The sequence below is a fragment of the Nanorana parkeri genome, unplaced genomic scaffold (genome assembly GCF_000935625.1).
Source record: "Nanorana parkeri isolate BGI_ZX_2015 unplaced genomic scaffold, ASM93562v1 scaffold1264, whole genome shotgun sequence".
Taxonomy (NCBI): Eukaryota; Metazoa; Chordata; class Amphibia; order Anura; family Dicroglossidae; genus Nanorana; species Nanorana parkeri.
This window is the reverse complement of record NW_017307532.1, coordinates 475,808-493,103: the sequence shown is the minus strand read 5'-3', so window position 1 is coordinate 493,103 and position 17,296 is coordinate 475,808. Positions and strand designations below refer to the sequence as shown.

At 40.4% G+C, this 17,296-nt stretch overlaps 1 protein-coding gene across 1 annotated transcript in view; it reads right to left on the bottom strand.

Moving 5' to 3' along the window:
• The window catches only part of ARHGAP18 (Rho GTPase activating protein 18), a gene marked incomplete at its 3' end in the record, with an annotated part of 102,813 nt that overhangs the window by 14,029 nt on the left and 71,488 nt on the right, over nt 1-17,296 (bottom strand). The window contains exons 3-7 of the mRNA XM_018568945.1: nt 13,270-13,505; nt 7,599-7,674; nt 5,140-5,312; nt 3,210-3,375; nt 1,495-1,586 (exon numbers count right to left, since the gene is read on the bottom strand). Of these exons, the coding sequence (XP_018424447.1) occupies nt 1,495-1,586; nt 3,210-3,375; nt 5,140-5,312; nt 7,599-7,674; nt 13,270-13,505 (743 nt within the window). The remainder of the gene's footprint in view (nt 1-1,494; nt 1,587-3,209; nt 3,376-5,139; nt 5,313-7,598; nt 7,675-13,269; nt 13,506-17,296) is intronic.

Genomic DNA, 17,296 nt, shown 5'->3' with positions numbered 1-17,296 from the left:
ACCACCACCTAGCTGAGGCAAACTAAGTTCAACTTTTCAGAATAACTTTCAGTGCCCAATATGCAGAAACCACAGGAATGATATTGTAATTTCATATCTTGTTTCTGTGTCGATCTAAAACAGAATTCACCTTTAAGGATGTGGCAACTGAGTTCAGCATTAAAGTTATAGTAAACCTGTCATAGAAGTATGGGAGCTGCCATTGGTGTTCTCCTTCTGAAAATGCCAAAAGTCTGGTTTTAAAGGTGACCAACTGTGTTCAATGCTTTCTAAGGCTCAGTCACACAATGTGCGGTGTCTGGTATTTTTTAGCACCTGATCAATGCCAGTCACCACAAAGGCACGTGAAACAGAAATTGTTTTCTATGTACACTGTTCACACTACAATGCTGCCTTGAGGTGGGTTGCAGTGCAGTGTGAAAATTTGCAAACATGCATTTTTCCATACTGTGCATCACCTCATGTTGGTGCCGGTCACCGCACCACAGCTGAGCTGTAGTGGATACATACTGTAATAATGAAATATCATTTTGACATTTCACTAAAGTTTAAAAAAAAGAAAAGAAAGAAAAAAGTTAAACGGTTTCTTGCTTTGTAACATAACACACTGACCTCCCCAACGATGGCACACAGTGGACATCAGACCGAATACTAAAAAGGGTAATTTTAGTGTGCGGGTTGATTCAAATAGGCCTTTAATCACTGGCTCAGAGCTAAGATCCAGATCAGATTATACAGATGAACACTTCGGACTCCTCTTTTGACACTTTGTCTGAATCAGTAATTCAGGAATTAGGAAAGTACAAGAGCCAGCATAACAGCAGGGGCAGGGACCATTTTCCTTTAATGACAGGTTTTCTTTAAAGCCACGTTCACATTGAGCTATTTATCGTGCGGTAATTCCCGCAATATCGCGGCAAATTACCGCGCGATATCGCGCTCCAATGCATTTCAATGGGGCAAAGGGTCCTGCTGTCGCGGGTCGTGTGTCGCTACAGCAGGACCCTTTTTGGAGCGGATTTAGCCGCGATTCAAGCTTGCTCAATGCAAGCTTGAACGCGATATCGCGTGGTAAATCTCGCGATATCGCGCAATATGCAAATCGCGCGACAAACGTGTGATTTGCATATCGCGCAGTGGGAACGGGCAGTAAGCTGTCACTGCTATACTACAGTGTGGGAACATCTCATTACTGGAGTTTGAAAAATCTGTAAGGATCCAGTATAGGAATCAACACCCAACATCCCCCAACTCCCCACACCCCTGAACCTCATTAAATAATGGGTCAACCTTCAAGAATAACTTCATTCAAAATGGTTCTTTTTCTTTAGGTGCAGTTATTCTTGAATGGTGACCTCTTATTAATTTTTATCCTACAAACCTACATTTTTTTAAATGTACAGACAGGAATGTGTGTTTCCTTTGTTTTCACTAAGAGGATGTATCTAATATCTGTAAAAATCTTCAATAAAAGATGGGCTAAAAATGACCTACACTTTGAAGGATGAGTGGGACCTTTGTGCCTGGTTCTTTCTTCTGATCTTGTTCCAACAAAGCAGATAGAGGTACCCGGAAAACTCCAGTCTCTACATAAGACAAACCACATAACATTTTAATACAGCTTTCCAAACATGTATAGTATATACATGTAAAATGCCAACATTAAAATGACACTCCACTCTGGAGTTAAACCTTAAAAACGCATTCAAATACCTTAGCAAAAATGTATGTTATTTGTGTATCACTCAGCTGTATATCCTCCAATCATCTCTGAATTGGTGCTGACACTCTTCTTTCTTCTGGAGGGTGGCTACTTTGGTTCCCTATGCTCCCTGTGTGTGTTGTAAAGTAGCCACCCCTCCAAGCCCATTCCCGTGATGGACTACAATCTCAATACAAATTAGCAAACTAAATGTGAGATTGTAGTCCATCATGGGAGTGAGCTTGAAGCGGTGGTTACTTTACCACACAGGTACTATGGGGAACAAAAGGAGCCACCCTCCAGAAGGAAGGACAGTGTCAGCACCAATTCAGAGATGATTTGAGGATCTACAGCTGCATGATACACAAATAAGATACATTGTTATTAATAGTTAGGGTACTTGAATGCATTTTTATGATTTAGCGCCTGAGTTTAGTGTCACTTTAAAAACTAACATCTAAAAAAACAAATAGGCTGAAGAGAAATATAACTTTCATTGTAAGGCTGTCAGATGGGCAACTCTGACACTAGCAATCCTGACACTGCTGATTTGTCACAATCGCTAGCAGCAGGATTTCTAAGAGGCTGCCTGTTTGTCCCTATGAAATCTCTCCCTCACTCCCTCTGTAGCGGAGACGGCGAGAACTTGCTCCCATCGCTAACGTTAGAGATTCATCTTGCATCTGGCTACTGAGGGAACGATTACAGACAAGCAAGCCTCTTTATTGCAATCTAGTCACTGGTGAACTATTTCTAACAGTAGAATCACCTGTCTGACATCAGCCTCCACCAAACCTTTCCCAATGTATTAAATAAACATATAGCATTTGGACAGGGTCACTCGACTAAAATATGTACCTATATGACAATACTGTGAAAGCCCATTACGATTACAGGACCAGATATACACCAATCAGCTATAACATGATGACCACACACCTAATATTGAGTAGGTCCCCTTTTGTCACCAAAACAGCCCTGACCCGTTGAGGCATAGACTCCACTAGACCTCTGAAGGTATGCTGTGGTATCTGGCACCAAGTTGTCAGTAGCAGATACTTTAAGTTCTGTAAGTTTCCATGACCCTGTTTACCGGTTTTCCTTCCCTGTACCCCATTGGGTAGGTCCTGACCACTTCAGACCAGGAACATCTCACAAGAGCTGCAGTTTTGATGACCCAGTCGTCTAACCATCACAATTTAGTCCCTGTCATAGTCACTCAAATCCAATACATTAACTTCAGAGACAAAATGTTCACTTGCTGCCTAATATGTAACGCAAGGTGCCATTATAACGAGATAATCAATGTTATTATTCACTTCACCTCTCAGTGGTCATAATGTTATGACCTATCGATGTATATGTGAAGTTGTCAGTGGGAGAATACTATTATTGCAATTAAACAACAAATACTACATTCTTTGATTAAAGTATATGTAAATCTAATTACTATGAAGTGGCAGTGCATAGGCAGGACCAATGTCAAATAATTTTTGATAACACTAACCTTTAACTTTTACTTTTGCAGCTCTTTGAAATTTAAGGTCTGTATTTAGGACATCATACAGTGCAGTCAGCTCGATGAGCGCTAGAGAAGTCACCTTTTTCATATCCTGCGGGGCTAAGTCACCAATCTTAGTGATTCCAGTTTTATCTTGTGGAAATCTGAAGTTCTAAGAAACAGGACACTATCAATTATGTGAGAGCCCATTTTGTCAAGAACCATGCCATTAATAAATAAATAAGAACAAGGCTTAGTATATTAGTTGAGATCCCCGAATCATAAAGGCTGCTCTATATCATGAATAGCATTACAGTGCATAGTCTGAAAATCTCACTCACAGCCTGAATTGTTAGAAATATTATTAAATCTATGGTAAAACCCCAACAATGAAGTTTACTTATTTTCCCCAGATTGGTCTTTTAAATATACCAAACATTCCAGTTATTTGTTATGATTGCAAAAACTACCTGTTTATCCTGCCAAAAATCCAGTGAGCATGTAACTTACTGTGCATCAGAACATATCACTGATATGCACCGATCCTCCGCCGCTCAGCAATGCACAGAGCTCAGCCTGCAGCTTTTCCTCTGAATCCCCGCTGCTCTGCCCAGCCTGTATGCAGCGGGGATCCGAGAAGAAGTGAAGGAAGCCCTGAAGCTGGTAGGAGGGGCGGAGCAGGGAGCCGCTGTCACAGCAGCATGGCCGAGTGCTGAGGAGAGAGGGGGCCGCCGGCTGTCAGATTCCTGGTTGTTCTCTGGTGCTATTACTTGTTACTGGTCACTCATATAGGACCTTGTGCTACTGTTACAAGCTAAGGGAGAAATCACCGTCCTCTATTTTTGATTACTCGGGTATCCTGCAACCCTAACCCTCTCTCCTAGTTGCTAATGTGCAATAAATGCTAAATAGACTCTAAGACTCAAGCCTGTTTCTATGCTGAAGTGTCGGTGTTGCTGGAGCTGAGAAAAGGGCCGGGGGCTGGCAAAACAGGTAGGAGAGCCCTAGTTCATATCCAGCGGCTCCTTCGGGGGTGAGAGCTACAAATGATTAAGGGTTATTGTGCCAGAATAAATAGGTACATAGAGTAATTACCAAGAAACCCAAATTACAGTAATACTGCAAATGTTCTTCACATAAATCCTAAAAGGTAATCACATAGATATGGGCACATATTGAAGACAAGAGAGTCATAAAAATCATGAACACAACAAGATGCACTGATGTAGAGACTAAATAAAAAAGGGGAAGATGTTCTCATAAACAGCGCTGTTCCTCACATTATAACTCACAGTTTTATGATAATTAGAAAGCTTGATAGAATAATAGAATCTTATATTTAGCATTGGAGATAAGAGTACGTTATACATCATTCTGGTAAGTAAAAACAACTGCAACAGATATGGAGACACCTGCACAATAACTAAACAAAGTTCACTTTTATAATTTGCAATTAAAAGTATAAAATTAATATAACTAAAATGGTTATAAACAAAACACATCAGCCAAATTATTGCCCAAGACTGTGAAGTATGAATTGCTATAATAGAATTAAAGAGGACATACTACTTTATTTAATACACAGTGATGTATTATTAACCTAGATATTGAGATTACATAAATTATACACAACATATATTTTGTATACTGTATGTGGAATGAAAACCTGATAAGCATACTTTTTGCACAAGGTAGCCACATTGAAACAGATGTGAGCCGCTAACAGTCAAGTACCGACTCCATAGGCACTTGCGAATGGAAGATTCTGTTTTAAAGTGTAAATGGATTAAATAATTCTACATACTTGTTGGGGTTCCAGAAAAAGGTATAAAGGAAGCACTGGATGAAGCTCACATTATTGCTGAGAAAGAGGTTTCGGTATTATGGCACAGTAACACGCATTTAGGCACTTTCAGAACATAAAAGGGCAACTCACTGGTAAAAAAGAGTCATCTTCCTTCTCATTTCTAACTCCAGGAAACTCTTTGACATTGGAAGCCTGCTCGGCAAATGAAATCTCCAGATTGATGTCAGTTTCAGGAAGAGGGACATCTTCAGCAGGGCTTGTCTGTTCGTTTGTATCTTGAGGTGGTATACTACCTAGATCATCTGATACATCAAAGATTTAGTCCGGCATTCATTTTATACATATTACACACATACCTTGCCCCAGTTGTTGATACAAACTCTGGCCACCTGTTCAAACATCTGCCAATTAATATTGGCAATACAGTGGAAAGACATTACTATTGTCCAAGTAACAACATCTTCAATGACCTGCATAGCTGTGCAGGAAAGAATCCTGTCCTTCCACCTGCAAGCCTTTACTTCACAAATCAAGTTTCACTTTATCCCAGTGGGTTCATGTCAACTGTGATATCACTTTTAAGGTAAATAAGCTCTCTGCATGGCACATTTTCCATGGTACTCAATTGCCATAGGATAGGCACTTCAGGATAGTGACCTCCCTTTAAAAAAAATAAAAAAATAAAAATACTAGTAGGAGTCCTTCCCTAAGGCCTCACTTACACAAGCAGCAAAGGGGCATTAAAAACAGGCAATCGATCTGTGTTTTTACTGCCCCCGACCAGAGGTACCAGTTACCAATCGTGGCCATTGTAGTCAATGGGGCCGCACCGAAAACTGCAGTATTTTAATGTAAATTCCTCCATGGAAGAAAAAAAAAAATAGAGGGGAAAAACAGGCAATTCGGGAGGCAGCAGTATCGCCTCCTGAATGCCTATTAACTGGCTGTCAACCGCACCCCAAAAGACTTTCAAGCATTATGCTTTTCAGAGGGGCAGTGGAGTCTCCTGCCCATGTAAACAAGGCCTAACTGATTGTCACAGTTCAGTGGCTTAGGTATTCCTCAGGTCAGAGGAATCCCTTCATATAGCATTTTTAAATAGGTTTATTTTAACAGGGCATTTGGGCAGTTGTCATTACCCATGACACTACTTCCTCACTGTGGGGAAGTGATCAATGTTTGCCATTGGAATTATTTGCAGTTACACCCCTGCTTCTGCAGCTTGACCCCATACTCACAATCCTTAAGGGCCCATTTACATCTGTGTGCTTTGGTTTGAATGGCATTCATTTTGAATGGCACTCCAAAGTGTGCTGCAGTGCAATACAGATTGACAGCTCATTATTTTCCATGGGCTGCCTCAACACAATGAGCATTAAACACATTAATCTTTAGTCTTAACTAGAAACTATAGTTAAGGAGGGTCAGAGTAAAGTGGGATAGAACACAAAGTAAATGTTTACTGTCTTTTTTATTAAACTGGCAATAAATTTAAGGTCGATGGTTTTTATATGTCTCGTGCTTCTATTACTGTGTTTTAACCCCTTCATGACTGAGGCCTTTTTTTCATTTTTTGTTCTACTTAATAAAGAAGATAATTATAATTTGTATGTTATGCTGTCTTTCTTCAGGGCTCATTCATACCATCTGCGTTTGGGCTGCACTGGCCATTTTTTTCAGCACAGCCCAAACACAAGACAAGGCAAATTCACACCACTGGTGTGCGCTTAAAAAAGTACGGCATGCACCACAATAAGACGCAGTACAACTGCATTGCATTGCGGTGAGCCCAGAGAACATAATGAAATGTAAATTGTGACATTTCACTTAAGTTCTAACAAAAAAAAAAGAAAAAGGAACAGTGTGATGCGGCTTGATCAAGCGCATCGGCACTGTCTGGACACATGTACGGCAGCAGCGGTTCTGTTGAACCCTTACTATGGACATTTAACTGGTCGGAAATGAGACAGATCAGCACCCAAACTAGCACACATGCCAAGCCCTAAGGTTGTAGAGTTGACTGACCTGGAGTGGGGTTACTCCATTCAGCTTCTAGAGGTAAGAAAGGATAGCAGACTGATCAGTAAACAGAAGCATCAGCTGAAAACCCTCTTCATGCTTCCACCATCACAGACAAGAACATTATCCCAAAGACTGATGACACAGATCCAATCTAATTATCAGACATACATGTATTCCTTTCATCTCTCCCAAATCATTCAAACAGGATAGTCTCTATTTTGAAGTCAACGTCCTGGAACAATTATACAGATCATGACAGTCAGAATAAAGCCAAAAGTCTACATTTGAATACTCTTTATGGGACAGGCACTCAAATAATCAGAACAAGTGGGTCAGGATGATAGCCAGCTAACTAACCCTAGGTAGCATTGGAAGTCTACATATTTCTCTCATGGCTGATCTCCTTTAATTTGGTTTTAGCAACCTACATGAAATAAAGAAAAGAGGCTTCTATAAATATGGCTAATTATTAACCTGCCAATTTTGGCAAAGATTACATTTGTTAGGATGTTTTGTCCTGAATCATACTGTGAGATTTTGGAAAGTGTAATGCATTTTAAACATACCATCTGATTTTTCTTCAGGCTCTTCTTGTACTGCTTCACTTGTTTTGGCAGACTGAAACACATTTAAACCTTCATCCTAAAATGTATACCAAATAGCAATATCAATATCAGCCATATTCCTTCTACTATGGCTCAGTGTAGAGGTGCATAGTGATGAAAACGCAAACATATGGAAACATAAATCAGCAATGTGGTAAGGTATAAACAAAATACTAGATACATGAATAGGAGAAACCAAAATGATTAAAAAAATTAAAAATTTCCTTAACAGTAGCTGAAGTAAACATGTCACAAACACAGAGGTTTCGTTCAGTAAGCATGGCATGTCAAAGTGATCAGTAAATGCAAACATATAGGCAAACAAAGTTTTAAGCAAATCTTAAAATTTCCTGTAGCATTTAAACCTGGACCTCACACCCTCCAGCCCCCTGTTGGTCAGTGAGGTTGCCCAGTACATAAAAGGACCTACAGAAAGGCTTCTGTGTTAGTAGAAGGTGGGGCAGTGCCCGACTTTTACAAGATATTTGCAGATAACTTTAGCTATATACTGTATATCTACTGCCTGGGATTTAGGCAGGTTTATTTTAAATGTTCCTGGGAAGTGAGACACTGCACATGGCCCATCATTGGTAAAATTAAATCCTAGACTTACGGCACACAAATGTCACTAGCCAAGCACACGGTTCTGTTGCAGCATAATTAGATTACACAACAAGAGACTTGTGAGCATCTCCTTTAGATCCAACTATCAGCCCTCTCCCACATTAATGCAATATCATTAACATGCTAGATGTAAATAACTGCACAGTTTTGTTATTTGAGATCCCTGCAGGAGAGGAACAGACATGAGAGAAGAATACAGGGCTAACATAGGAGAGCCTATTGGATAGGATGTCCAAAAAATGCCTAAACATAAGCCCTGTATACCGTAGAGTAGGGTATAGATAACCCTGGAGCTCAGTAAGTGAGCATAACTTAAGGAAATGGGCACCGTATACTATAGAGGTGTCAACCAACCTTGAGGTCTTTCGACATACTACCATATTCCTTGATTTTGGGAAATCTTTAATAACACCTGCTCATCAAGTGCCATGTTATGACTAGAGAGCCAACGGGCACTGCATGTCAATAAAGAAAGCCAGTCAGTTGACACGATGCCAAATTCTAGAAGTTGTGGCCTCAGGCTAATGCAGCTCCATACATTCTCACTATCCTACAAGCACTACCCTCCAATAAATGGTCCTATGCAAATAAGGCCCAGCCTGAATTTTACAAACTTTCTACTATGCAGAGTAGGGGGTGAAGAATAACCCTGCTGCACCCAAGTACAGAGCTCATTAGGAGCTGTATGATCCAGAAATTAAAAGAGGAAGGATAGATTCTCCACAAATGCATAGTAAGGAGAATTCACATTTATAATGCTGCAGTGCACATGGTCATATGAACAACATGCCACTATAGATTTGGCTATAACTTTGTAATGTGTATGTATTTTTTAAACAGCTCTGACACAGAGGAGCATGCTATTTAATTAACAGTTGCTGTACTGAAATGGGCAAATCATTATTTTATCAAGACCGGTGGCTTTGAGATGAGTACATTTCAACAACGACAATGATATTGTTATTAGTTCATTGATATGGATATGTTTTTAACATTGGCGGTAATGAGTTGAGCGTTTTATTAAAGCGGAACTACAATCTCCTATTCCTTACAGTCAAGGAAAGTGCAATCTAAGCCTCTATTGGGATTGCAGTTAACATGGTGCTGCAAATGTGATTAGCGATGACATCAGCCATTTGAGAGATTGAAAGTTCGATTGAGAGCTGAAATAAGCACTCTGGCAACCTTGACAGTTGGCATGCATTGAACGTAACGGTTTAGGGAGGCTATTAAATTGGTGGGTCTAGTTCTGCTTTAATGCCTTCTTGTAACATAAGTTAATATCTAGTATACATACTCACATTCAAGGATGTTCTTCAAATAAAAGGTTCATGGTGGCTGGAGAAAAGGAAAAGTGGAAGTTTTGCCCACTGACAAATCACTGTGTGCTATCATTTCATGAACACTGTTCTAATGTGATTAGTTGCAATGCACAGCACAGACAGCCAGTACTATAAACTGATAAAACAGAAGTTCTTGCATCATTCTGTAAAGTTTTACAGTTGAACACCACTTCTAAAGGGTCAAATCAACTTTATTGTACAACACAAGCTTGTTTCAAACCCTGCTGGGGCTTAATCATTTAGAAAATGACTGCACTATGATTAAGGCCCAGTATGGGCAAAACATGCCAGAGGGAGGGTCCAGAGTGGAGTGTCTGTACTTGAGCTGAACAATGAAGTTGATTTTACCCTTTCCCAGTGGTGTGCTGCTCCAGAACTTTGCTGAATGGTGTGTGAAAGGAATGGACCCTGCAGGGGTAGGTACCTGCGAGCTGAAGACTGCAAAGGTCTTAGGAGTGGCTTCATAATTTGGCTTCATAATTTGTGATTACTATTTGTGATTACTAAGTGTTTGCATCAATGCATTTCTTCGATTACCAGTTATTTTCACATATAAAAGTTGCATACATATGTAATTCCAAATTAAAGTAGAAATTCAAAAAAAAACTAAAACTTTTTGGTTATAGTGCTAGAACCACTATCAAGCCTTAATTTTCTGTGTTTACTGGGCATATTTCCCCTCACTTCTGGTGTGGTTACTGGTTCACAGAGTTAATGGAACCTGTTCAATCAAGACACTAACAGGAAAAAGAACACATTTTAAGTAAAGTAGGGTACAATTAGAACCTCTGTTCGATTTCACTGGTCTACAAGGAGAAAGCCTCGGAAATGAGAGTAGCTACATTTTACCAGAATTGGCTCACTAATAAAGGAAAATTAATTGGCTCCAGTTTCCAAGATACAGCTTTAAGTCAAAATTGCATCAAAATAATTCAAAATTATGAGGGGGATGTACGATTATGCTTCATAACTTTTCTGCAAAATGTGATATAGCAATGAGAATGGTGCCACAACAATCATTATAAATGTATGTTTTTATTGATACAAATAACATAACTTTCCATTCATTTATTGGTTTTCATGTAACATTTTCATGCTTTTTGCATGAAAAACTGACAAGCACTAATATCAGATTAAATGACAAGGTTCCATCTTCCATCTTCGGTATGTAAAATGCGCTTTTTGGCTTTTCTCTTGTGAACTGCAGTAGGATCATCCCTGGAGAGATTCCAGCAGTAACCGGCAAGCATGGACGGACTCCATTTCCCTTGGTATCTTTTCTCCATGCCTGAGGTATCCGGGTGGAATCTATCCCCATGCTCATCACCTACTGCCCCTCAGTTCAAAGGGAAATAGTCTAAATGCGAGTGTAAGAAGTGAATTTTCAGTGACATTTTTGCACCAAGTGCTTTATAGGACCTAAGCAAATGTTCCATGTGTTTTTCATAGACATCAGCCTTCCTGTTCTCGAGAAAATCCGTTGCCACAGGCTTGAAGGCTTCCCATGCCTTCTTTTCCTTGCCACGCAACAGACAATCAAACTTGTCATCTCGGAGAAGTTCTCGAATCTGTGGACCGAAAAAGACACCTTCATTGATTTTGGCTTCACTGAGTCTTGGAAACTTTTCCTAGAGATATTGGAAACCTGGTTTTGTTTTGTCCATAGCCTTTACAAAGTTCTTTATCAGCCCCAGCTTTATATGCAACGGTGCTAACAACATTTTCTGAGAGTTTACAAGAGCTGAATTTTGAACATTACATTTTTCTGGCTCCCAGGACGGTTGTGATAGCCAGTCTTTCATGACATAATGAGAATCTCTGGCTTGACTGTCCCATACATAGGAAACAGCAGTACTTTGTGTATCCACTTTGCAGGCCAAGCAACAGGGCAACAACTTTCAAATCACCACAGAGCTGCCACTGATGTTCCTCATACTTTATACACCTCAGCAGCTGTTTTATGTTTTTGTATGTTTCTTTCATGTGAACTGCATGTCCGACAGGAACGGACAGCAAAACATTGCCATTGTGCAATAAAAAAGCTTTTAGACTAGTTTTAGATGAATCTAGGAACAATCTCTATTCATTTAGATAGTGGGTAATGTTAAGGGCTGTAAGAGGTTCCACTGTTGTAATCTGGAGCCTAGTAGCTTTGCCTTACTCTTAGGCAATTCAAAATCCCTGACCAGGTCATTTAGTTCACTCTGTGAAATTAGATGTGCTTCAGGAGGCGCATACGGTGGGCTAAAGTTTGGGTCCGCTGGCCCCAGATCAGCTGCATCCTGCTCATCATCTTTATTATCATCTGAATTTAGCAAGTAGGATTCTGGTGGATCTGGAATAGGCAAGTCCTCACAATGGGGTACAGGAGGCAGTGCAGATGGAATGTTTGGATATTCCACGGTCCACTTCTTTCTTGAGATCCCTTTCGCAATTGGGGAACCATGCAAAAATAGCAGTCGCTACTGTGATTGGTGGGTTCCCTCCAAACCATTGGGACTTCAAAAGGCATGGATTTTTCTTCTTGTTTAGCCAATGATGCAGATAAGTTGCAAATGTAATGCAGCAATAATGAGGGGCCCAACTCTTGTCCTGATCCCCTATTTTAAATCCAAAATGTAGGTGGTATACCTTTTCTACCACTGCCATCATACTGCACTTCTGAGATGTAAATGTAACCTCGACACAAATGTAGCAGAAGTTATCTGTGTTGTTTACAGTTTCGAGGCATCTTGGGTTCTGAGGGAAACTATCACGCAACTGTTCCTTGGAAATGTTAGGCACTGACACTTTCACAAGCACCAGATGTAACTGTATGATGTGTAAATCTGACCAAGACAAATGTACCTTGCAATAAAAGAACAATAAATGACAGGTAATAATCTTTAGTCTCAAATGAAGATACATGTATACACTTCCATGTGCTACCATTTTCATTGTTCTACCGTACTTTGTCGAGAAGTTACGAGCCATCATGATCATCAGACACCTCCCTCCCTTGTAGGCAAATATACTCGCCTGTGTATAAATCTATTTGTGAAATATCGTGAAAACTTTAGCCAACCAGCACCTGTATCGCCTGTTTTCTAATTCATCTAATAAAAATATGTAAGGATTTACACATTTTATCTCAGAGGTCAATAGTTTCACAAAATTTGTAGACCAGTGTTTTTATTTTGTCTGTATGCCAGTTTTTGGAGAGATTCCTGTGTTAAAACCAAAACCAGAATTGAGGCCAAAGCTCTCCAGCAGGTAGACATCAGTTTAACAGACAAGCAGTGCTACCCCTCCCTACTATATCCACAACTAAAAGAATACTGAATTTCCACTTTAATTTAACAGTCTAATACATGGGTAGGCAACCTTGGCACCCCAGCTGTTGTGGAACTACTAGTCCCATGAGTCATTGCAAGAATCTAACATCCACAGGCATGACTCCCAGAGGCAAAGGCATAATGGGATTTTTAGTGTCACCACAGCTGCCTAGGTCACTTACCCTTACCCTCAATTTATGTGACCTGGCGATATTCATTTGAATTTTTGGCATACATCGCATTGCATTTTAAAGAGTTCTCTGAAATACAAGCAGCTTTGACCCCCACCGTAAAGTCATGCAAAGAGAACCATCTAGCCACAAAGAGTTAAAGACAGCAGCTTGTACATACTTTGTCTTTTAAGACTGCCGGCTGCTTGAACACATCCCTGACATCAGGAATCTGATGATGCTTGTTTTTTTTCCTCAACGTCTGTGAGAAAGTATCAATTCTCTTTTGGACAGCTGCAGACTGAGTCTTGGTCAGAGTAGCTAACAACACCATGCTCTCCTGAGAATCAGCGGAACCCTCGCCAAATAGAGTGGACAGACCAGCTTCCTTGAGCCATTCTTCTTCCTGTTCTCCCTCTGAAAGACAGCACATGTCAGCATGAAAACACTAAGGGGTTTCATTTCACAAACTAAAGTATAGTGAATAAATACCCACTGACTCCAGAACTAATAATAAGATATTCTTTGTCACAAAAATGCATGTAAACTACATGAAAATATTTACCAGCTATTCCCACTGTGCCATTTTTAGACAATTGAATACAGAAGTTTTAGTGATTTCCCCATATAAAAGTAATGAAAAACAAAGGAATGTGATCAATGCTGTGTGTGTGTGTCAGTATTAAGCAGCTGTAACCTACTGGTTTCAACTAATTGTTAGAAGTTTTGCTCTTTCCAGTTGCATAGCAGGCAAATGTTTGGTGCCTATGCCAATCAAAAAGAAACCTAAACTAATTTTAATATATATTTAATGTTTTTTTTATTAGGGATGCACCGAAATTGCGGCCGGCAAAACATTTTGGCCGAAACTGGCACTGGAAAATCTAGTTTTTCACAGCTTCTCTTCTCCACACTTGGTGGCGGTCTGTCTTCTGATGCAGTGGCCAGCACCGAGCGGGGAGGAGAGAGGGTTTCAGGATGCCTAGCGGTGGGGAAGGAGATTGTTGTCAGCGTTGCAGGGGGCCGAGCTCTCCTCCCACACTTCCCGGCTATTCCTCCTGTGTCAGGATAGGGAGTGGTGCTATCGTTACAGGAGGCCGAGCTCTTCTCCCACACCTAATGTATCAGGATGGAGAGCAGTGAATGGAGGAAAGCTCTGTGATGTCACAGGAGGTGGAGCTCTCCTGCCGCACCACTCTGCCGATTAAGGATGGAGAGCGGAGTAAAAACATTGAAATAAGACCAATTGGAGATCCTTTAAAGTGGTTTTAGACCGGCTGGTCTAATTATAAAGTGAGCGGCCCACTGAGAGGGGTGAGCACCTGGGTAATAATTGGAGTTGGTGAATGGACGTTATATAAAGAACTTTCACTGTGGAAGAATAAATCTTGAGCACTTTATATGTGTGATTCCACATTTGTGCACATCTGAACACGGAATATATGAGTGAACTTTCCAGAATTATATTATTTAGGATTGATATTTACAAGAAAAGCAATTGTGAACACTTTGATTGCATGTGTTGTTTGGCACATATTTATTATAGAGATTTGTTTATTTATAGTTGAAGTGCAGCACATTATTATCATTTGATACATTTAAAGGGTAACAGTTCTTATAGTGCTTGCAGCTACACAGGGTTTGGCGCAAGGTGCTATTTGTCATTTGGAGTACAAACATTCGGCGATCAGCTGATTGCCAAATGTTTGTAAATAACTGGATATAGTAGCTCGCACTATGTACCAGTTATGGGAAGTGATCTACATCACTAACTGTTCATTCATGATTGTGGACACAGTAGCTCATACTATATCCACAAGTTATGAATGAACAGGAACACTCGGCATAGAGGATTCATGTTCATTTAGTGCTGGGGCTATTTTAAAAGGGAAATATCAGGGGTGTGTTTAGACCCATGATGTTTCCTTAGAGCCCCCAACAGTAAAGTAACAAAAAATAAAAATAAAATGAAAAAATAATTACATTTTTTTTAAAAAAGGTTGGGAAAAAAAACAAACATTTTTTGTTTTGGCCGGACAACATTTTTATTTTTGGTCTCAAAATTCCATTTCGGTGCACCTCTAGTCTTTATGGCTCTATCCACTAATGTTACTTTGCAATGTTACTTTGTTAAGACAGCCTATTCATTATGAAAGGGCTGCCAATGCAACACAATGTGTCAAAAAATGCACGTGATCCTTTTCTTAATAATGCGGTGTACCACAGCACACGGTATATGTGCATTGTTGTGAGCTGTGTTGGGTGGGGCATTGCACTCTACTGTGCAGTGTGTTTGAGAGTAATTTACAATGAATGGCACAACAGTGCACCACACAACACAGAGTAGTTGCAAAAATGAACAATAACATGCACATTGTCACAATGCACAAGTGTGAATGGGCCTTTCAAGGCATAAGACAGTAAACAAAGATTTGTTTACTCAACAAGTAATCAGAGTTACAGCTTACTCAGGGCTACGGACTCTGTGGTAAAGCACTGATTAGCTTAACGCTGTCACCAAGAAGGATTCACAAGCTACTATGTCTGGGGTATTTCCATTGGTGCTGAACAAATAGGTGGGAAGCGAATTAGGAAAGACAAGTATATGTTGGGGGTATATGCTGTAGGTGTAATGCAAACCTGTTTCTTTGCCCTGAATAGACAAAGTGCCGGTCTGCTTTAAAGCAATATTTCCCTTTGCTTACAGAAAGTGCTGCCATATATGAACTACAGCTTATAAGCAATTTACTGGTGCATTTGGATAAAAGCCCTGCACCCCCAAAACTTGGTTATTTCCTGCTGGATACCACCATTTTGCTTTTCTCAAAACATAGAGGTAAAGTTAAACTGTCAATTACAACCTACACATTTAAGACACCAATTGCCTACCTGTGACACTGCTCTCTAAGCCACTACGGGAGTGGTCACAGATGGAGATGAGGGCTTGGCTGTTGACTTTTATTAGAAAGTTGAAATTGGCATATAAAAAATAGCACTGTTTATTTTGCTGAAGTAGTATGTTTTAGGATAAGAAGTGCATTTAAAATGAATGGAACAGATTATTATGACAGTATTACTAATGTCTTATTATTAATACCTTATTACTAAGGTATTACAATGTTTAAATGCTTAGAAAGAGGGCACAAAGTCGAATGCGACCTAACCCTTTGGTTGCCGTGGGCTGGCTCGCTATATTGCTAATCCACCATCTTTATTTTTCACAGATACAATACAGACTGACTCTCAGATGTACAGTCTTTCACTGTGTAAAGATACAGATAGCGCCTAGTGGTAGTTCAGTAGTAAAAGGGTCCCTTAACAGGTGTGAAACTGATTAAAGACAGGTTGGGATTGCCCACAAAAGAGAGTATTTTCAAGTCCTACGCTACATGAGCAGCTTGAAGCTTAACACATAGAGAGCATGTGTCCAAGCCTGTCTAGTCTGAACAGACAGGTCGCTGTGCCAGATTGATGTCCAAGAGCAAGAGTTGAAGGTTGTGAAAGAGATAGTCCCCGTCTGAAAACATAGGTGTGTCTGAACTAGCCAAGTAGTAGTCTGTAGGTGAGCAGACAAGAGGTCCAGTCTGGTGTCTGATGTAACCAGTTCAACAGAGAGACTGAGGCAGTTCTGTCTTAAAGGAGCAATAGGCAGAGCTATGCAACAATGTAACAAAGAGGCTGAAAGACTTTTGTGGTGGTTGTTATACTAAACAACCCCTGCATAGACAGAACACTGTGTTACTTTGACACATAAATGAATAAAAGTGATTCACGAGCCTTCAAAACATACTCTACTCAGTGGACTGTGGCTCCTGCCGAAAGGAATTACTGAGTGCTGGAGCTGACAGGAGCAGCTATGCGGTCTGCATCAGACAGAGATGCAGATCGTGTAGCTGTTTCCACAAGTCAGGTACGGCGTACCTGACTTGACAGTCAGCTGCGAGCCGAATGGTAGCGGTTCGTGGGCCGGTACTTTGAGACTCCTGGAGTAGAGGTTGTGCGTCCCTCTACTCCCTGCCGCCCCAAGGCCATGGACTCGGTGGCCTTGTGGGGAATTCGGCCCTAGATGCAACCCAGCACTGTGGAATAGTGTATGCTTGCAGGATTTTCAATCCTTAACTTTCCCAGGATCCTAGGAGAAAGCCCAGTGATGTTAAGGGCACATACAGGATGCAGCTGAAAGCTTGGGTGCAAGGCAGGTTTTTTCA